Source organism: Notechis scutatus, chromosome 3, assembly GCF_049901735.1.
Source record: "Notechis scutatus isolate UNSWTSFEM ecotype Mainland chromosome 3, rNotScu1.2, whole genome shotgun sequence".
NCBI classification, from domain to species: domain Eukaryota; kingdom Metazoa; phylum Chordata; class Lepidosauria; order Squamata; family Elapidae; genus Notechis; species Notechis scutatus.
In genome coordinates this window covers 38,556,832-38,579,329 of record NC_142011.1, presented here as the reverse complement: position 1 = coordinate 38,579,329, position 22,498 = coordinate 38,556,832, and the positions used below count along the sequence as shown (strand labels likewise).

Genomic DNA, 22,498 nt, shown 5'->3' with positions numbered 1-22,498 from the left:
AAAAAATTACAAGAGGTGCATGACTTTTCAAGAGGTTAAACTGAGACAATACAAGAAGATGAAATCACTAAATCCAATGCAACAAGTTAACTAAACCGAATACCAGGGCAGAGCAGAGAGCAGATGGGCTGGTAAGGAATAAACCCTGCTCCTGATACTCAAAGAGAAAAATGGATTGCACCTCCCATCTGAGCAACTCATAACACTACATGTTTATCCCAGAAACTTCTTCAAGGATAACAAATTCAGCATGGTAGTCAGTTTGATAGTGAAGTTTGGATCTTGGATTTAGGGATTCCAGATAGGAGTTAACTATGCAAAACCAATATTATTTGCACTTCACAATGGCTAAGCATATATTCATTTGTGAAAACAGACCTTCCAAACACACACAAGCAAAAATCTATATGTCATGAGGTAACACAGCAAGGAACAAAACTAATTTGCAAGTCAAGTTCTTCTCATTTCATTAAGCAGTGCAGCAGCATTGCTTAGTTTCTATAAAGTTTGTCATTCTTATCATCCATAGTCTCTGTATCAATCATAATTAAATGAAATCCACAAATAACCTTTGATACCAGTTCATCTATTTACACTCAGGTACAACACTGGTGAATAAAACACAGGGCAGTTAATATTCAAAGTGAAAGGGCATCCTGAATAGAAAGATGGAAAATACATTTTTTCTTAATAACTGAGACAATGTTATCTCTTCAATCTCATTCCCTTTCCAAAATAAAACATCATAGTGTGTACAATGAGGATTTATTTCTGTAGGAATGTTGATATTGATGTTTAGATAAATTATATCCATCACACAGAGATATTATAAAAGGCTTGTGTGTGTATTTAATAATGTTAAATCATAACCCTTATTCTTAAGACACTGTGTAGATGTTAGCCTAATTTTTCCATGCTAATAATTTATCAAATAAAAGAGAGTCAATAGGTCTAGGGAGGCTTTGAATTTACAAAACAATACTCATTTGAAAAGTTCTTCCTTTTCTAATTTAATAGAAATAACCAAAACAAAGTGGTTTTTAAAACAATGCTTTTTAAAACTGTTCTAATACAATTGCTACACCACATTCCAGAGCACTTAACAAGAAATATTTACAGGTTGCTAAATGTATTAAATAATCATGTAAAGAAAAATGCTTTTATTACACATCAGCCAAAAAACACAGGAACTGAACAATTAGAAACGTTAACTTGTTAAAAAAAATTAAATATTATTCAGAGAATACAATACCACAGAAACAGCACTTTTTAAAAAGAATCAGTAAAGTTAACTATGTGCAAAAAGTACCAGTTTTAATTACCAGAAAGAAAGGAAGAATACCGGGAATTGAACCCTTTGATTTGTATGTTTACATATAAAATTAAAACAGGCTTTCAATTGCACAAATCTTTATCGACCTCATATATACATGTTTAATGGCATTTTGAATTAACAAATGCCTACATTGGCAGGTCTTTAACATGCATCATTTTCCATTTCAAAATTTATGTTCATTACGGGAATGCTGAAACATGTGAGAGATCTATAAAATTCTTTGAATTTGTTTATACAAAGCCCCAGATATTTTAAAAGAAAAGAGCAGCTCCCTTCTTGAAAAAGAATTGAAAAGAGAAAGTTGTGTGTTACCATTGTCAATCAGCTACTAAAGTAAGAAATCAAAATAACTTCAATTTTCAAAACAATTTTGATTAGGATGCATTTTAAAAGTAGACTAGCAAATAGGCGGACACAAAAACCTACAAATGAGTGGAGTTACTGCACATGCATCACTGAAGCAAGAAGTGGTGGCCATATCCAAAATCACAATCTTATGAATTACTTTGAAATAGGTCTATGTAAATTGTGGCATATAAAGTTTTTAAAAAAGTACCTCCATTATTTACTGAAACACCTACTTCTTAAAAAAATATGTTAACTTTCCCCAATTTTTAAAATAAAATGCCACACTATAACTGCACACTTTATTTGTTAAAAGCTTGACTTGGGTGATACACATACAAAAACTTTCCTATAAAACCATTACCCAAAGGAAATGGACTCCTGCCATGCTAAACAGGCAACAGACAAAGCAGTTTTATTGCTTTTTTGCTAAGGAGAGGTGGAAAAAAGAAAGAGAGAAAGCCTACATCCAGCACGTAACATTTTCAACTTCAAGATAGTGTTGCCATAACTTTCACATAAATGGGACTGGCTAATAAAACTACATTATACAACAGAATGGCAAATTGGGGTGATTTGTTAAAAAATACTACTTTGAAGCAGTGGCTTGCAGAAATGTTTATAAAACATTCTGCTCTTCTATCCAGTGTTGAGTACGCTGACAGTCAATGCCACCTCAAATATTATTAATGGGAATTTTTCTCATGAAAAAGGCTATCTACATTTTACAGCATACAGTATCTACTTTAAAAGCTAGGGGCAAAGCCACCCTTTTTGGATAGTAAATCAGCCTTAATAGTATATGATAGGACACTTAATTGCAGGGCACAGTTAAGTAAGACCTGAACATACTTAGCTGGTTAAACTAACACTAATCACTAGTAAGTACAAGGCAGGGGACCTGCTGAGGTAATTGAGAAGTCCACAATCAGCACGCTGTACACTTGTTATCCTTCCTGTTTCAAAGCAAGCTGCCTTTTTCTTCTTTGGATTAACTTAAATGTTTGGAACCTATACAACCAGGGAAAGAGTTTTTGTTTTCTTTTTTAGCAAGAGTATTGGAAGTCATGGTTTAAGAGTCAAATTATATGACAAAATATTTTGGGACCATATCAGATATAAGTTACATTGTAATTTATGAAGCCCAGGTAAATCCATTTCACATGCAAGGAAAGCCCCATTATCCACTAGAAAGTAGATATATGAAGAACATACTCCAAAATAAACTATGTTTTCAAACCCAGTGTAGCTCAATAATTGCACAGTGCCTGCAATATGCCAAACACAGGCTTCTTTTCAGCAGTACAGGTGGCAGAAGTTCTTTCGTGATATACTTCTTACCATCACTGGGAAAAGCTCATCAAGACTGCAAATCATTTCCATCTATGAATATATACTTCAAGAAATGACTTTAGCAATTTATATAGAATCTATGCAGAATGTTATTATCCACTATGTTTCAGATAGTAGATAATCAATTTAATGTCTCAAATTACATTTTTGCAAAAAAGTAAAAAGATATTCATATAATTTTAATACACTAAAATCTATTACTTTTCCATTGCAGTTTCAGAATGGAAAAAAAAAACTAAATTAGCTCAATGCCAGTTCTTTTTTGCAGAAAGAAATCTACATAGATTTAATTTAAATAAGAAATAGTTTGATTCATTATAAATTGAGATACGAAGAACTTCAGTATACATAAGAAGTACTATTTCATCCAACGGTTATTTAGAATTTTGTTCTTGCATTTGATGCTTGCATAGCTGGATATTTTGTGGGAACTTGTCAGAGAATGAACACACTGAGAGGGAACACCCTCCCATTTTTAACTGCAAATAAAAAGTGACACTCAAACTAGGTTATGCTGATTACCTGTATGTTAGATCTCTCAAACTGAGTAATCTCATCTCTACATTTGGAAAAAAGGGATAACACTATATATAGAAAACATCACACAGTCCAGTTAAAATGTTGCCTTTTATATGGAAATGACAGGTATGATCATGAAGCTTTCTTCCAATCTCTGAACTGATTTCGCTAAATTTAATTTGGTCATAATGTAGACTAATATATATTCATAAAACAGACAATTTAGAATTTGTTAAATAAAACCTTTTGTGAAAATAAATCCCTGGACTCCTTTCATTTTTAATATACTGTTTATCTAAGAAAGTGAATTAAAGTCATAAATACCTTTAATTACTTTCATGTTAGAGAACCATCCTGTCTACCTCTTTCAGGGAAAATGAAATCAGGCATTTGAATCCAAACTCTTTAGGGAATCACTGGGAATACATTGTATAATAGAAACTATTCAACTCCACTCTATAGATCAATTCTTCATGTACTGTGAACTATTGGTCATAATGAATACACTTAATGTCACAGTAAAGCTTATATTTTGGTTACATCGGTATAGTTTGCCTTTTTGAAACAGGCATAAAAATATTCTATATAAGGGTTTGAAATAGTTTAATACAGACCTACGCCAAGCATATAAGGATTTTTACCTGTTCAACATTGAATTACAATAATGCAGATTTTTCTTGTCTTCGAAGAGCTTTGTTATGCACAGACTACTGCATATTATTATTCAACTAGTTACTTGCCTGATACGCTGGTCCATTTTCTAGATTTAAGAATAGACAAATAACTTAACCTAAAGGGCACATTATTCTCTTCAATATTTCATTTAAGCTGCTTCTGAAGAAAACAGAATAGATCTGACAAAATAATATAGAACTTCAAATTAAGAACTGTTTAAGAAATAAAGAGCATATTACAAATCTGTTCTTGATTAGGAACATTAGTAAGAATACATATTAGCTTAAAAACAGTCCAGCAAATGTTGCTGCCTGAAAGAATTTACAGTACCATTATTTACAAATAAGACAGAGTGAATACAGGAAATTTTACACATTTGGTAGTTGACAAAGTTACAAGTTTGCTGATAGCAGTCTATCAGAAACTGTTAGTAGGGAAGACTGGATAGTCACCAGTTATTAACATCATAGGCTAGTTCTGAAAATACTAAAATCTATATTTTAGTTGGTTTTGTAGCCAACATCTTGCCTTAAAAGGGGAGCGAAATATACAAAATACAAAAAAATGGTGCTGATGTGTACTGTGCATGGGACTTCCATTTAATACCATGAATCCTACTTAAAAACATGAATTGCAACCAAAGTCAATAAAGCACATATGAAGAACTCGCACTCCTGCATTCTCAAATTCAAGATGATTTAATGATGTTATGATACTTCTATACATAATAAAAGACTGCAGAGCCTGGCTATTTGACCCAATAAAGTATGTATGATATTTGCATTATTACTTGGATAAGATGTTGAATCTCAAAAATAAAAAAATAAAATCACACAACCAGCAGTTCTGGTTACATGAAGAGAAAGGTTGCTTAGAATTTAAACCACAACCCAGTATGAAAGTGAAATTATGACTTGTCTTGGTCCAGTCCTACAGAAATAGTTATTAGGTAGTGACAAAAATGCATTGTTCATACAAATGTCATCATATAAAAACTTGTTTCTGATATGAATGTTCATAAACTCGAACTTCTGTAAATGAAGGAGTGAAAAAGTAAAATAAAAATCCAGCACTAAAAACACACACACACACAAAACACAAGAGCAATAACAGAAGTTGAAAGCTTTTTCCCCTTAGACAAGAATGTTTCTATACAAATGTTTCTGTAATCTAATACTGTCTGAACACTATCAATAAAATGGCCACTAAAGCCACAATATCCCAGGAACATTTAAATATGTTTTTCTTTACAATAGTTTGGGTCCATTTAATCAGTTTACTTTATATGCACCGGCCTTTCATCTGATTTTAGACGTTTTCTACGTGGTTGTATAAAATCTTCATCTGAATCATCAGTTATTTCAGCATCATCTTCTTCTTGCTCGAATTCAGGTAAAGGCTGGAAGATCCTGCCTGGGTATATCTCTGTAAGTTTATCTTCAAAGTATAATGCAACTGCTTTCCCTGCCTGTGCTACTTCTGAATCAACCTGCAAAGTAAAAAAAAGATAGTAACATTCATCAATTGGTAATGCACATCTCTTCAGCAAGTGTGCATGGTCTGAAAAGCTTACCTTCAAATTAATCTCTTGTGTTTCTGCATAAACTTGAACAACTTTCATCATCTAAAAAGGATACCAGAGTCAAAACAAAGGAAATTATAATCCCTTTTAAAGTTATGAGACTGTACAGGAATGGATGATGAAATTCAGCCATGATGGCAATTTATTTCTAAAAACTGTGACACAGAGGTGACACTTCATAAGGTTCCATTGCTAAATTTGGATATGTGATCCATTAACAAATGATCAGTTTTGCCAAACTGATACCAAGCACAGAAATCCAAAATTGAGCTGTACAGTAAATAAAATAATTGTGTTATAAATGGTTGGCAGTAATTTCTTCCATCAGGATTCCTTTGTCATTTCTTCTCAAAAAAGTGCTATCCCACTACCTTCCAGTTCACTTCTTCTTATCATGATATAAATATGATAACTGCAGTAAGAAAAAAGGGCAAGTATATTTTTTAGTCTGTTCTAACTATATTTATCTGTCCATGAAAATTTCCTTTCACTGTGCATGCGTTCATTTTTCTTAAAATTAATTTATTTTTAAAAATACTTTGGCCTCACCTATTACAATCCAAATTTAAATTAAAGTTACAACTACTTAGGATAACTCAATACTTTAAAACATTTACATTGCTGAGATTTGAGTATTAGAATTTTATATACAGGTATTAATATCAAATCAAGACAAAGATTATAACCCACTTCAAATGAATTTGAATTTTCAAATTCTGTCCTATAGAAAATTCAGGATTCTTTTTCAAGAGTCTCTGAGCATATTTAAATAAATCTTTTAATCAATGGGAAATAGAAGAATGGTTTTAGATAATATCGATAATAAAGACTGGATCCAAGTCTTTTCTATAGATGTTAACACCTCTGATTTAAGTATGCTTAAATGTGTCCAATTTTCCTGGACTCAAAAAATATCTTAGGTGCCTGCTGATTATTTCTTTTCCCATCAATATTGTATATTAATTGAGGTTCACATGTGATATTTTTGATGTTTCAAAAACACCATATTATTTCAGCATTTTTTCTAAATATTTGAAATTATCAATAATTATTGGTTTTATTTTCAGAAGACTTTGTTATCTGAATTGCCTCAGCTAGCTAGATAACTTTCAATTAATAAGGAATCTAATTAACAGACTGCCTTGCAGAATGATTTCCAAACTTTTAAAAGATGCTATTTAAGCAGTCGCAGGGTCGATCTGCTTCAGTGTCCATTTTTAAACAACAGCTATTCAGTTATCAGAAGGCTAGGTATTCTACAGCTATTTCCATCACAAATCCTGCTCTATTATATAAATCCTTTAGCGACTGATAGTTTATGCCTCCCTGCATTTCTTTAAATCCTGCTTTTTTATTTATTTTATTACATCAAAATCTCCATGTAATCTTGATTTAAGATTACAACTTTTCAAAACTATTTATCATTCACAAAATGCTCTAGAATTAAAGATAATCTATGAATAGACCGTGTATTTAATTGCAAAATTATTTATTAATGACCTATTTTGTTTGCTATTGCTTTCAATGCTTTTACATATAAACTAAATCTCATTCACACAAAGAGGATTTCTGCTTTTCTGCTGCTTGGACTAGGTAGCAACGTGCTATTGAAAAGACAATGTCTTCACAAAAAGGAGGCACGAAACAGCTTGTGCATGCAATCCAGTATTTAATAGGTTCATTCTATTAAAATCAGTAAAGAAACCAGAAGAGCAAGCATGTCCTCAGGATCCAATTTGTATTATCTTTTCTGTATATAATAAGAGACTGTAAGTTTGAGGCTTAATCTGTGCCCAGCCATATCTTTGTACAGCTTACATATAGGACACTATTTTCATCCCATGTTCAGAATTTGGAAACACTTGTAATTAAAGTCTGTGTAAAGACACAGAAGGTATTTTTTCATTTGTCAAAACAATTCTACAGGTTGGAAGTTAACATACTTCATTAAACCTTTCACAGTTCTTGAAGATCAGCCGAACATCTGCCACAAAATCTTCAGGCGTCTGATAATGTTGTGAATGTTTCTTCTGCATTTTTTTCTTGACTGTAGATAGATCCATGGGTTTTTTTATTATTTTATAGTAGTTTGGTATCTGTTCAGAAAAAAATTGCACTCACATTAGACGAGAGAAAATGTAAGAAACATACTTTTACAGTAGAATATTTTTTCTATATGAAGCATTTTCATTTTTAAAACCAGACCCAAACATTTTGAAAACACACACTATAAAATGTGAAATTGTGGTATTATTTTTAAATATGGAAATTCTGCTTCAGAGCTCCTTCAAAATTGCTGATCCAATGATTTGTAAATACTGATAGATGCTTTTTAAAAAGTATCTGCAAAATCCCATTCATAACATAACTATGACTGTCAAAAGTTAATCACAAATTTCAGACTCCTAAAAGTAAAAAAATTACATTTTATCATCTCCAGGTAACGTATATGACATCACTTACCGAGGCTGGAACTGGCTCTTGGAATTCAATACTCAGCTCATGGCAATATAGATTAAGTAGGAGGCGCTCACATTTCTTGTAGAAGAAAAACAAATTCAATTAAAATTGCTTCATTTTTAAAAGACTGAATTTTTTTTAATTAGTTATATGCTTATCCTAAAATTTTCAGAAGAATAAGATTCTCAAAGCCTAATTCAGTCTGCAAAAAAACTACCAGTATCTAGATTACCTGGAATCAACAGAGATTAGTTATACATATTTTAATATCCATGCAACTAATTCCTTTTGCCTTCATAGCTTTGGATCTGAACAAAGTCATAAGGAAATAACTTTCAGGATTGTAAAGTATTTCAAAAGTTATTTATGATCTGGAATGTTTCTAAATGTTATGTGCTACTTCCAAATGTCAAGGCATCATTTCAAGGTCAGAGTCACTGACAGGTGTAATTCATTTTTTAAAAAACACTGTGCATACTATCACAATACAATAAACATATTCCATGCATCGATAATAATCTATTTTTCAATTAACTGCTGTTTAATAGCAATAAAGCAAATATAATATCAACTAAAATGTCAACCAAAATGACAGGGAAAATCCAAATGAAACATAGTTATAAGATACCTTATGAGTGTAATCTAAGAAAATAGTCTTTGCTATCAGTGGAAGGCAGATAAGGCAAAGCAGCTTTCCTTGGCAAAGAATCCCAAAGCCAAAGTATAGCCATTCAAAAGACAGTACCTCACATTTCTGCCAAATATACTTCAGAGTAAAATGTCTCCCCAAAAATTTTATATTGGGCACACTGTCTTCCAATTACCAAACAAACTGTAGTTTTATGGTCCCCGGAGACTTTTCATCCTGCATCACACATGGCTTGCTACTTTATAACCAGCCCAGTGAATTATACTTTACAAACAGCAGTCTCAATTAAGCTATTGAAGTAGTGAGATCATGTATTTCCTACAATTGGCCATTGTCATTATCACAGTTAAAATCCTCTAAGCACAGCTCAGAATCTCATATAGTCCATGCCAGTTATCAGCCCAAAATACAACAAAAACAACAGCAACGCAAGCAATGGGGCTGGGGGTGAAAAATGATAACTGATTAAAAAGATATGTCCGGTAACTTGTTTGATCACACTCTATATCATTACTTCTAAGCAAATCGTATCATATGCTTATTCTCAGTCTAGGGTATTCCTTCTAAGCAAACATTATCATATCATATTATATGCTTATCATACTGTGTAACAACTTTAGTGTAATAACTAAAGTTCCATGGAAAAACAAGGAATAACATCACATTCATCTCTGTTTATGTACAAAATTGGTTGAATTGATGAATGCAAACTAAATAGTATGGTTTAATAAAACAGTTTCAAATGCACTGAGAGTTAGCAAACAGCCATGGTTTTTTAAATGATATGAATGGAAACTTTAGGATAATTGGTGTGTTCCATTATCTCTGTGGTCAATGGAGTGAGGAAAACAGGGAAACCTGGTTAAGAAAAAAAAAAAAGTAGACCTTTATTATGTTTCAAAGCTGGGTGTGCATGTCTTACAGTGTATGTAGAAAGTCTAAATATTCCTGTTAATATGCCAGATTTTTGAAATGTAGAAAAAAAATCAGACCAAGATAAATCACTTCAAGGTTAAACTTTTTGACCAGAAATCTAAAAAGTATGTTTGGCAAAAAAAAAAAAAAAAACACACACTACTATGTATCCCCCAGAAGTACACCATACCCACAGTGGAGCATGGTGCCAGCAACATTATGCTTTGGGGATGCTTTTCTTCAGCTGGAACTGGGGTTTTAATCAAGATGAAGGAAATTATGAGCTGTTTCAAATATCAGTCAATTTTGGCACAAAACTTTCAGGCCTCTGATAAAATGCTGAAGACGAAGAGGAATGTCCCTTTTCAGCATGACAGTGACCCAAAGCACACTGCCAAATTGACAGAAGAATGGCTTCACCAGAAGAGGATCAAAGTTTTGGAATAGCCCAGACAAAGCCCATACCTGAATCCAATTGAAAATCTGTGGAGTGACTTGAAGTGGACTGTGCACAGGAGAGCCCTTGCAATTTGACAGATTTGGAGCATTTTTGTAAGGAAGAGTCACTTGCAAGATTCCCAAAACAAGATGTGCCATGGTGATTACTTTTGGGCTCTTACCCCAAATGTCTGAATGCTGTCATTAAATCAAAAGGCGCTTCAACGAAGCATTAGTTTAAGGGTATGCATCTTTATGCAATCACATTATTGCAAAGGGTTTTTTTTCTTCCTAAAAGGTTTTAGTTAGCTTTTTAATTTAATTGCACAGCTTGAATCTTATGTTAAAGATAGAAACAATTCTGAAGTGTTTTATCTTGGTCTGTTTTTTTTATATTCAAAAGCTTAGCAGTTTAACAGGGATATGTAGACTTTCTATATTCACTGAAGTCTAAAACAAGAAGAAAGTATATGGAAAAGACTTAGACAGAAACTTCCCGAATGTACATGAAAATTTGAGGGGAGAGGAGAGGAGAGGAGGGGAGCAGAAGAGAAGAGAGAGGGAGAAAGGGGGGGGAGAGAGAAACCAACAGAGAGAGAGAGGGAGGGAGGGAGGGAAACTCATAGAGAGTTGGTTTCTTGATTTTGTTTACATAGTGTTGATGATAGTTGCTGAGTATGTAAAATAAAATATAATCTAAATAAAGGATGTAATACAAAAAAGCCAAGATAATTAGGTTTAACTGATTTGAGAACAATATATGTAAAGTATGAGACACCTACCCTTTGGTCCACAGGACTCAATCCTTGTGCAGTTTTTCCCTTCTTGGTGTGCTGCAAATTATCACAATCATATTCTACCTCAGGTTTGAGAAGATCTCGACAAAATGTACATATCCATTCTCCACTAGAAAAGAAAAAAAAATCATCTAGAAATCTAGATAACATATTATAAATCTTCTAAATATATAAATCCAAAGCTCCAATTAATCAAATCATGAATATATATGTGAGTGTGCGTGTATGTGTATGCGTGCATGCTGGTCAGTCCATTCCTGTCACAACCAATAGATCAACACTTGGTTGATCTGAAAATAGTGGACCTTGCACCTGCAGAAAAAATGCTGTTCAAACGGCTGGAAAAGTAACTTTACAATTAATCCTTACATTTACAACCATCGCAGCATTCCTTGCAATCATATGATCAACATTAGGGCACTCACAATGGGTATGTGCTTACAACTGTCACAGCATCCCAGTCATAATTGTCATTTAAGCATTTCATAACTGGCTTCCAACAAACAAAAACTGACAACACAATTGCAAGTTGATGTTCTGTAATGTCTCGTTTAACGACCCACAATGACTCAATGTGGAAAGTGATATCGAGTGTCCATCAGAATCACATGATGTTTTGCTTAGCTATGGAGTTAATGATCCCAGTTGTGTTTGCTAAGCAAGGACTACATGTATTATAATCAGTAATGGCCTCACAAAAAATTGAGAATGTTGTAGAAAAAAAATATAGAAATAAAATGCAAATTATGTCTAATATTTTTCACTAGAATAACAAACAAAAATTAATCTGTCACATGATTTTCAGTTACTGCAATGCCATAAGAGCTTGCCTAACATACCTCAACCCACATTTTTTTAACCAACTGCCTTGCATATGTATGACTATGAGGATAAGCTCTCCTCAAAGCATATAAGAGGTGATTAAATACTTTTTCTTGTGCAGAAAAGGTATTTTTTCTTATTTCTTATGAAACAAAGCACAATTGCTTCACACAGATCATGGCCATTGGCCAGTACCAAAATCTCATGTTAAATAAGTAACTGCTATAGTATAAGTATAATTTAGTCATGCCGGTCACATGACCACAGAGACATCTTTGGACAGCCCTGGCTCTTCATATTGGAGATGAACACTGTCCCCTAGAGCCGGAAATGACTAGCATGTATGTGCGAGGGGAACCTTTACCATACAGTATAAGTGATTGTATTTATGTATTTAGTATTTATTACACATTTTAGGCCACTAATATTAAAAAAACTACCAATACTAATAATCAAAAGTCCTAATGCTCCAAGAACACATCATTTCAATATAGTAACAACCTGCAGAGGGATCATGTCCACCTAATATTATATTTTTAATGTTCAATATTATACCTTACTACAAATAATTACACCAAGTTCTTGAGGCATAATAGTATTTTCATACCTTGGAAAGCTGAGGAGAGTAGGTACATGACATGTCAGATGGAAAACTTTGGGACACTTTTCACAACATAATAGGTCTCCCCCATTTTGGCACACAGCACACCAGTCTTCATTTGGGTCATCATCTTTATTGTTGCCTTCTCCTCCAGCCCTGGCAGACCGGTGCATGAGGCTACGTACTGGAGATTTGCCATTTACAAGACCATGCCCAGACTGTTTACAGCTTTCATTCAATTCTGTTCGTTCAGTTTTTACATGGTTGTCTATACTTCCCAGTGCTTCTAACTCACTTTCCAGATGTAAGCTTGTAGAGAGTGGTGGCGTCAAACTGCTTTCAGGACTGCTAAGCTAAAATAAAGGTAAAATTAAAAGACTAATAAACTTTTCCTTGGGTGTCCCCCTTTTTCCCCATTTATTTTAATAAGCTATTCTAAACATGAATACCAATAAAAGGGGAATATTTGTAGCTCAGGGTTGAAATGAGGGGTCCTTAATGCTCTCTGAGCTTGGTTGAATAAAAAATAAATATGGATCCAGTTCAATGTTCTTGGCATCATGCTGCCAAGTTTAACTATGGTTTATTAAATTAACAACAGTTGGCTCAGTATGAGCACCTTAGTTTGCCCTTTGTCTTAGTTTGATTTATGAACCAGAGCAATTTGGTTATCTAGTTTCAAATCAAGGACAAGCTCAAGGAAAACAAAACATGGTACTCAAATAGAATTCTTAAATATTTCTAGCACTATAATAATCTCTGTGGAAATAGCAGCTACTCTGTAGAAAGTAACAGATGTCTTCAATTCTTCCCACTGCTTAGAAATCCTGTGACAAAATGGTATAACACAGAAATAGAATTTTACCATGCAGGCACTTCTCCTGCCATCTTCTGTTTTTTCTTGCTTCACAGGTCCTGAAAAACCACACACCTCTTCCTCTGTGCCAGGTTCTTGCTTAACTTTTACATGGTCAGATTTAAAGCTAATATTGTTCTTCTCAACGGTTCTGCCTGATGAGCCACAACTGAAAAGTATACAAATTATACAAATTAAACATCCCTCTGCTAAAATTCTGAGAAATAAACATTTTCAAATATCTTTTCTGCAAATAACTTCAAATGTTTGTTTTAGCAATAGAAATTTTCAAAAGTAAATTATACTGATTATTTTCATTAGTTTGTTTTGTGTTTTAAAGTCAGGTTTATTTCAAAAAGTTTAGCTCTTCTTTATGAAGGCATTTGTTTATTAATTAAAATTCTTCCAAAATTATATAAGCAGCAAAAAACCATGGGGGACTCTAAGCAGTAAAAATATAGTATTCAGTATACAGTACTGTGCTAATTTCCAATTTAGAAACTATTTATCTTTATTTTATCTTGAACTTTTAGTTCTAAAGGAAAAAATGAAGAAACTATTGCCACAGAAGCCATAGTCACAACATGAAAAGATTGACACATATTAACAGTGATGGTATAGCGACACCATAAAACCAAGGTGTCAAGATGTGAAGGAACTCCAGCAGTGAGTTATAGTAGTGATCTGCAACCTTTAGGCACCAGGGACCAGTTCCGTGGAGAAAGGATTTTCCACGGTCCGGAAAGGCCGTGGTTTCATATGCTGTCTGCATTCCGCAGATGGGGCTTTGCTTGTTTGCATGGCTGGTTGCTGGCATGCTGTGGACCGATTCCGGTCATGGATCAGGGGTTGGGGTCCCCAGGGTTATAGGTTGATAGTATAAAGCAGAAGATACAAAAGGTCTGCAACACAAATGTTATTTTCAGAATCTTTCAAGCTACATAAATTATTACAGAAATGACAATGTCCATTTATCACAACTGTAATCCTCTTATAATGTAGAGTGAGTGATGAGTGTGTGTGTGTGTGTGTGTGTGTGTGTGTGTGTGTGTGTGTAGATATTTCCTTCATCCAGAGTGTTTCAATATTATGAACACTTAAAGTCAATCTCTGAGTCTAAAGCCTAAAAGATATGCCAGTACAACTGGATATTGACTGAATACTGGAAAAAAATATTTCACTGTCCATTATGCTGATGTACTCAGTGGAATAGGCCAATATGCTTATTGCTATAGAAAATAAAAAATGATAACACTCCAGAAACAGCATATGGGGGGAGGTTCAAAAATTATCCTCATGGTGCCTGGAACGTAACCTGCACCTAAATATCAGCAAGACAAAGGAGATGGTGTTAGACTTCCAGAGAAGCGAGAGGAACCCGCCCCACTTTACATTGAGGGGGGCTGTGTGGAGAGTTTCTACCTTTAAATTCCTGTGAGTCTACCTCAGTGAATATCTTACCTGGAAAATCAACACAACCCAGGTGGCCAGAAAGGCCCAACAGAGACTCCATTTCCTTAGGGTCTTGCGAAATAATGAAGTGGAACGATCACTGATAACCTCCTTTTACCAGTCCACAATAGAAAGCGTCCTCACATATTGCATTATGGAGTGGTATGCTGGCTTGACAGCCACAGACAGAAAGACATTACAGAGGGTGGTGAGCACAGCACAAAACATTGTGGGCTGTTCCCTAATACCACTAGATGACATCGCTTAGGGCTCACTGCCCTAGAAGAGTGAAGAAAATTCTCAGGGAAAACTCTGAGTGAGAAAAACTCACATCCTGGTCAGCATCAGGAAGGAGATATAGAAGAAGAGCCAGCTGTACCAACAGGCTGAAGAACAGTTTCTACCCGTGAGCTGTCAGATTTCTGAACGGAAAATAGCACAGACTTGCAGGGTTGGCGCATTATGCCACAAGGTCACATAGTGTAATAAGATTGGGACTTCTCTCCTCACTGTGAGTTGTGTTGGGGGGGGGGGGGTGCATGAAGGGAGGCTCAGCCAATCTCATTGTACACATGTTGTACTCTTACAATAAAGGTAATAATAATAAAAAAAAGTTGGCAAGTGTGCTCCCATTTTCCAAAGCAAGGGAAAAAACCTAAAAGAATTTACAACCATTATTTTATGGATCTCACTGAAATGCACCAGATTGTTTTATCCTTTTACAGGGCCTTGCCCCTCTGGGCCAAGATGTACATAATAGTTTTTTTTCCCCTATAGGTCTATTAATGGAGTATTTTTCTTTTAGAAGAAATCTAGCTTTAATATGAATGTTGCATTGAAAAAGAAAAAAATGCACAGAGAAAATTTAGTCGGAGAAGGACCTTAAATGCCGTCATCTTGAACATGTACTGTACAATGAGGTTACAGTATCATTTTTTGTATTTTTCCTATTATATTTACCTGGGGAATCTAATGTTTTTTCCCACGAAATCATTATACTGAATTAAATTGGGGAGAAGCACTTACATATTCCATGTTAAGAATAAAGGCTGTTGAAAATAAAGATGTACAGGGGTTTAAAAAACTAGCTGAAGATCAGGCTGCTGCAAATATGAACAGCTATTACTTGGAAGATTTATCTGTTGATTTTATTCATTACATTTCTATCCCACCTATTTAATCTAAGTAAAGAGATCCTATTTAATTCTTTCTGTAACATCTAAATAGAGCATATATTTTCTCTCCTTTCGTTCTCTCCTTTCTCTCAACCTTATCTCCATCCATTTTTCCCCTTCTTCCATTTTTTGTTTACTTTTCTATACAATTATCTATTCCTCTTAGCTCATCTACATCTCTTTACCTGATTCCTTTTTGTGTTTCTGCTGGAAGAAGGAAGAATTTATACATGTGTGCGAGGGGAAGAAAAATAGCTGGCACATGAAGTTAAATGAAAACATAAATGGAAGGGAAGAGACCTCTTCTCATTCAAAGAACTGTGGCAATCCTTTTTATTTTAGTTCTGCCTACTAGAGCAAAGGCAACAACCCTATTTTCAGGGTTCTCTCTTCCACTATAAGTATATATTCAATTTGCAAATAAGCACAATAAAAGCATTAGAGAATGACATTACTTCTTATATGATGCAGAAATTAAAAATAATGTATAGTTATGTCTTCCATGTCTTTTAATTCATAGATAAATTGTACAGCCCCAACATTGGTCTTAAGCTGGAATTTATGTTCCTAGTTATGTACTCTGGAAACTTCACCATGCATTTAAAATTGAGAACGTTTTTTTGAAGCCAGTTAACTCACCTGCCTCTACTGCCTGTGCTAGATGTACTGGGTGGCCTCACAGGAGTATGAGAATTGGATAAACCTAAAGAAGGAAATATGAGTTTATAACAGCAGCATATCACAGGGAACATTTCTGGCAATGCACAGTTTCAACAGTTCATACTCTAAAAATCAGTGTTACATTTTTAAATCCTAGCTATTATGAAGCTTACCAGAATTCAAACCCTATAGCCTTCTAAATCTAATTCAGCTATCACGCTCACTTAACAAATAGAATCTATATTCAGTATTTTGCAAAATCAGAGATTTATCATTTACCATATAAAGCATTATAGTGTATAAAGTATTATAATTTATCATTCACCATATAAAGTATTTCCATTTAAAAAGAAAAGAATGGTGTTGTGTTAATGACATTTATTTTGAAAATGTTTTTGCACATTCATTGAAGACAACAGCTTGGAGATAAAAGGTTCTGGTATAAATTTAAAAGTTATGACATTTCATTTCTTCTTTTTTCCATTTTTAGCCCTTGTCCAATGTATTAGCTAAACTTTTTCTTCTATTGATAATGAAGTTACATTTTTTTAGCTTTTTCATATATAAGCTATTATATAAGGGGGGAAAAAACTGCCTACTCATGGGGAAAAATCTACTTTGATTAAATTTAACTAAACAATCATAATATAAAAGGTCCATACATTGAAGCAAAAAACATTCAGCCTTTTTACTGTGCAAGTTACTAGAAAAAGATGGGTAAAATTTCAAAATATGTATTGGTTGTTTTAAATACAGAAATTGGAATGTCTATCATGTCTTTTTCAACTTACCTGATGAGCCTGGAGATAGTGCTGAGGGTCCAGGAGAGGGATTCATACTGCTTATGGGTTGAGGGGGTAGGTGGCTACCAGCGATATATCTACTTAGTAAATTATCTAAATTACTGGAACCAGCATCTTCTAGCTGAAATAAAAAACAGTCAAAAAGTGAATTTGCCAAGTCTAAATACAGTATGCTAGAAATGACCTCTTGAAACTATCTCCATTTTTTCTGAAGGATATTAAAAAAACTAAAGCCAGCAATATAATAGGACAATGTCCTGGAAACAGGCAGTAGAACACGGTGGATTCATATAGCCTCTCTCTTTCCACTATTCGTAAAATTTCTACCCCACCTATTTAATCTAAGTAAAGAGATTCAATTAACAATTAATTATTCAAAAAAATAAGGGATGTGAGTTCCAGATTGAAGTTAACAGGCTTCCGCAACATGCCAGAATTTGAATTAACGCGGGTACATAACTTATTTGTTAAATCCAATTTTTCTTAAGCTGAGAATCACATTCTTTAAAGCTAGATTTAACATTCTTCATTTCTTCAAGGCAGATATAGTAAAATTTCTATAGCTGAGTGTAAAGATAATCCCAGGGTTATGAGTGTTCCCTTAGTGAACATTCAAAGTTATGCAATAAGCATCCCCTAGCATTTACAAACAAGTCCCGAAACTACAAATCTTGCAGCACCATGGCAGTTGTTCGTCCTTACGAACAACCACAGAGGCTCTGCAACACCCTCAGAAGCTCCATTTCAGTCAGCAACGTGCCAGGCGAGGCCTGCGGAGGCTCGAACGGAACATCAGAGGGGCGCAGGCAGCTGAGAGGCAGGAGAGGAGACTGCTTGCTAGATCTTCACAAGGTAAGTGATCCAGCAAGACAGGTTGGGGGGGGGGGAAGCAATTGTGGGAAGTATGAGGTATTTCAGTGGGTCGGGGAGGCCTTGGGTGGTCTTAGGCAGGTGTCCTCTTCCATCAACAGCCCTTCCCCCCAGTGGCCTTTCCATCCTGAAATAGTTTGTATGCACTTAACGAGCCTCACATTTGATTAGTGAATGCGTGGGCGAAAGAAGGAGGAGTCTTGTTCAAGGTAGAATTCCACTCCCACAAATCCTCAGGTTACAAATAGAATGGGCAGGCTCCATTACATTCATAACTCGAGGACTACCTCTATTTGTCCATGCAGGGACAAGAAAATTGAAATCATCTCACATACGTTAGTAGGTTATAAATTTTACAGTGACATTAGGTCAATCTGTACCTCTAATTGATCAATTCTATGGTGAGATTAGATAAATGTTATAGCAACAAAGGAACTATATATTTCCAAACTATTAAAAAAAAATTGAAATGCCTTCCCACCTCCCAGAACAAATTAGCACAATTGATAAATAGAAATAATTTGCAAATATGTAATTTTCAGTCAAGTCTCTTTTTCAAAATACTGAGTAAACAGCACAGTAGTTAGTTTCAATCCAAAATTAATGGAGCAACTAAGAGTGGAACCCAATGCTATGTAAGCAAATATTCATTCATATTCTGGAGACATCTTTAAGGTTGTGCCTCAGGAGTTGATGGAGAAAAAAAATTTCATCCCGTTTTGATGGAAATGTAAATCAATAGCAAAAGACCCTGGGTATGTTTGAAAACCATTGATATTAAAGAAGTCAAAAAGCCAAATTATCAAAATATGGAGAACACATAGATTATTTTGTTTATTAAATGTTTATGCCACCCATTTCTCTACAAGGTGACTCTGAGCAGCATTTGCATTTGCCATTTTGACTTTTTTATACACACACACACACACACACACACACACACACACACACACACACAAACTTCTGTAGATATCTTTGATCACAATAGATATCAACCTTGGATTGTTTAATTTGTGCAATAAATTTCAAGACTGAGTGAAGACTTAAACACAAATCTTGTCATTCTTACAGTCTCCAGTGGAAAAAGAGACATTCTAATAATGACATCCTAACAGAGTGGATGTTATCGTTTTTATATAAATTGTAAATCATTTTACTCCAGTGTTAAGCTGTTAAATGTTAATTTCAGTAACAATTAACTTTCATTATTTCTTTATATTATATGCTTACCTGTATGGGAGGAATATCTGGCAAGGAAGGTAGATTTTCTGGGTTGGTTACAGATGGAATAAGCTCTATTGCTGCCACGGATGGGCTTGTTGGACCCCGGTTAGCATTTGCCATGGTGGCTGTTGTAGGGCTTGTTGGATTGATAGTATTGTTATGTACTGAAACAACTGGGAAGGGACCTGCATGTCCTGGATTTGAATGCTAAAAAGAGGGGAGGGGGGAAAATAGAAATTATCATTAAGTTAGTTACACAGAAGGGCAATATTCATTTTTCACCTGTTACTTTTAATAAGTCAAAATAATAATATCTTCTCATTCATAACTGAATGCTGATGTTTTTAGACATTTAGAAATTTTCCTTTATCAAAGAATAAGCTCTTACAGATCAATAAATGTGTAAGAGCCAATCAAAGCAATAAAAAATTGTGGCAAACTAATAACCATGAATATTGCATGCCTTATGTTTGAAAACTATGTTTGGATCTAATTTTAGATTTTTTATAACCAAATTTGAATCTGTTTCCTTAAATAGCAAGCTGTACCAGAATAGCAATGATCCTTTTAAATTTCAAAAAGCTGCTTTACTTTTCTAAAATGTAAGGTGGGAAACAAAATGTGCACACAGCATATACTTGTCTTTGTAAGTGTGGCTGCATCATTGAATACTGGGGCCCGTTGTGCCGTGGTATCCCTGGGAGACGGGCTGCATTCTGAGCCATTCTCATCTGATGAGCTTGGAAAGCACCGCAGTTCATACTCCTTTGCATGGTCTGCATACTTATCAACCGTGGAGGCTACAAAATATAATGAATTTTATAAAATTCTAGCTCTGTAAATGAGAAAAAACACTAGTCTCTTTTCCCATGTTTTTCCTCTTCTTCATAAGGGAATAAACTGCATTGCACTGATATTAGAATTAACAAAATGTAGCTCTATATAAACTTTAAATGTATGTAATTCTATGCCTGAAAATTATATTTTGAGTTTATATGAGTATCTTAATTTAAAGAGTCTGAAGACTTGCCTGTTGCTGAAGCATCTGTGGACCTGCCTGGCGTGTGATTTGCCCTGCAGGCTGCCCCATCCTCATCTGCTGTAACTGCTGGTGTTTTTGTTGCGCAAACACCTGCTGTTGCATGTGCTGGAGCCGAAGCTGTGCAAGATTAATTTGCCCTGGAGGTTTGCTGATATGATTTGTTCCTGGAGGAACTTGTCCCACTACTACATTAGGAGTGTAACCTTGTGTTGGTTTATTTTCAATAACAAGATTACCTAGACAATAGGAGAAAGTATGATTAACTACAAGGCTTGTATTTTAAATAAAGTTTAATATTTTTTGTGATTAGTATACATTAGCTTCACATTAAGGGATGAAGCTTTAAAAATACACAACTAGTGTATTTTTTTCAATAGAAGATAATACATGTAGCATGGAGTTGAACTATGGAGTCCCTGATGCTTTCTGAACCTGGCTATTTGCTTTCAGATATTTTATTACCCAACTAAGTAACATTATCAATGTTACCTAGTTGAGTAATGAAATGTCTGCAAGCAAACAACCAAGCTCAGAGGCCAAAAAGGAATCTGTATTTTTTATGTTAAAAGATGCAAAGTCATATTTTTAATTAATGGATACATAAGATGTGGATTTTAATATATCTGCATTATTTATTTTGATCAGACTATGATTAACGGAACACTTTCCTCAAAAAATTAGCATCTAATTTCAATACACATGTGATTTCCCATAAACTTTGATGCATAGCTGCAGAATTTTTTTTACCTCTTGTATAATAACTACATTATATTTTTTACTTGTCCTTAAAGTTATTTATTATTGAAAAAATTAAAAAGAAAAATTTGAGTATAATTTTAATTACAGCAGCAGAATCTCATTAACACTTGTAGTCACTGCCATAAAATATGGTCTGAGTTATTCTCAGGATTATTCAATATTTAAAAATCCTTATTTTGAATATCCTTTGATGAACCATTTTCTCTTAGTTTTGCTATTCTGGCACATTTTAATATTATGGCTTAGTATTTCCATTTGATTACAAAAATATACTTCCTTATAACTCTTTATAGCAGCTGCATCTTTCCCAGGATTGCATGGCTGTCCTTTAAAGTTGAAGCTAAATCTGATGATTGCACAGCTGTATTAAGTACTAGTTTGTTCTTGTATAAAATAAGAAATATTCTTGTTTCTAGAACAGTGGCCATAATTCTTTTTAAAAAATACTCTATTGTTGCTCCGTACTACTAATTAACAAAATGGAAGTTTTTGTTCCTTCTCTAAAAATTATTGTTGTTTAAGAATCTGACAGTGATACACAATGTCATATCAGTTTTAAAATAACCCAGGCATTGTATTATTGTCACGTGTATTTATCAAAACTTGTACTTAAATATTTTTGTCAATAAAATAAAATACAGTTTAAACATTTCTGCACCCTCTAGGATCTTTTCAAACAGTTTTATAGTATTTCATTTCCAATACCTTTTCAGTTCCCAATGTATATTCCCATTCCAAAGGACCATATGATGAGCTCTGCACATGTAACAGGGAGTTTGGGTATCTCCCCCTTTCCAGAAGCATCCTCTCACACTACCCTGAAGTTTGGGAACCTCAAAAGTGGCCTCCAACAGAGTAAGAGGTGCTGCTGGTGGAGAAGAACATGGGAAAAACCTGGTATGGACACGTAAGCCTTTGTACATACCCACAAGGCTGTTTGTAATTTAGATGCTGACTCTTAGTTCTTGCTTATTAAATCTAAATGTATTCTCAATGGGATCTATTTCACTATAAGAAATAGGTATACATTATCGGATACATATTGAGAAGATATAAATGACATACATGGACCTTTTTTTTACGTATAGAAAAATGCAAGGGCTAGAATAGAAGGCAAGTAAGACTCATTATCCTGGACTTTTATTTTCACTGGAAACTACAATAT

At 34.2% G+C, this 22,498-nt stretch overlaps 1 protein-coding gene across 4 annotated transcripts in view; it reads right to left on the bottom strand.

The window, feature by feature from the left end:
* Window positions 1-985: 985 nt before the first annotated feature.
* TRIM33 (tripartite motif containing 33) overlaps window positions 986-22,498 on the bottom strand; it is a 71,114-nt gene continuing 49,601 nt past the window's right edge. Inside the window, exons 9-20 of one of the 4 annotated variants that reach the window (XM_087959554.1) lie at window positions 20,563-20,810; window positions 20,162-20,332; window positions 19,539-19,739; window positions 17,427-17,559; window positions 16,615-16,678; window positions 13,358-13,517; window positions 12,499-12,845; window positions 11,055-11,178; window positions 8,274-8,348; window positions 7,754-7,906; window positions 5,802-5,852; window positions 986-5,717 (exon numbers count right to left, since the gene is read on the bottom strand). In XM_087959554.1, coding sequence (XP_087815680.1) covers window positions 5,505-5,717; window positions 5,802-5,852; window positions 7,754-7,906; window positions 8,274-8,348; window positions 11,055-11,178; window positions 12,499-12,845; window positions 13,358-13,517; window positions 16,615-16,678; window positions 17,427-17,559; window positions 19,539-19,739; window positions 20,162-20,332; window positions 20,563-20,810 — 1,940 coding nt within the window. In that variant the 3' untranslated portion in view covers window positions 986-5,504. The remainder of the gene's footprint in view (window positions 5,718-5,801; window positions 5,853-7,753; window positions 7,907-8,273; window positions 8,349-11,054; window positions 11,179-12,498; window positions 12,846-13,357; window positions 13,518-16,614; window positions 16,679-17,426; window positions 17,560-19,538; window positions 19,740-20,161; window positions 20,333-20,562; window positions 20,811-22,498) is intronic. The other 3 variants (XM_087959555.1, XM_087959556.1, XM_087959557.1) reach the window with 3 other exon arrangements.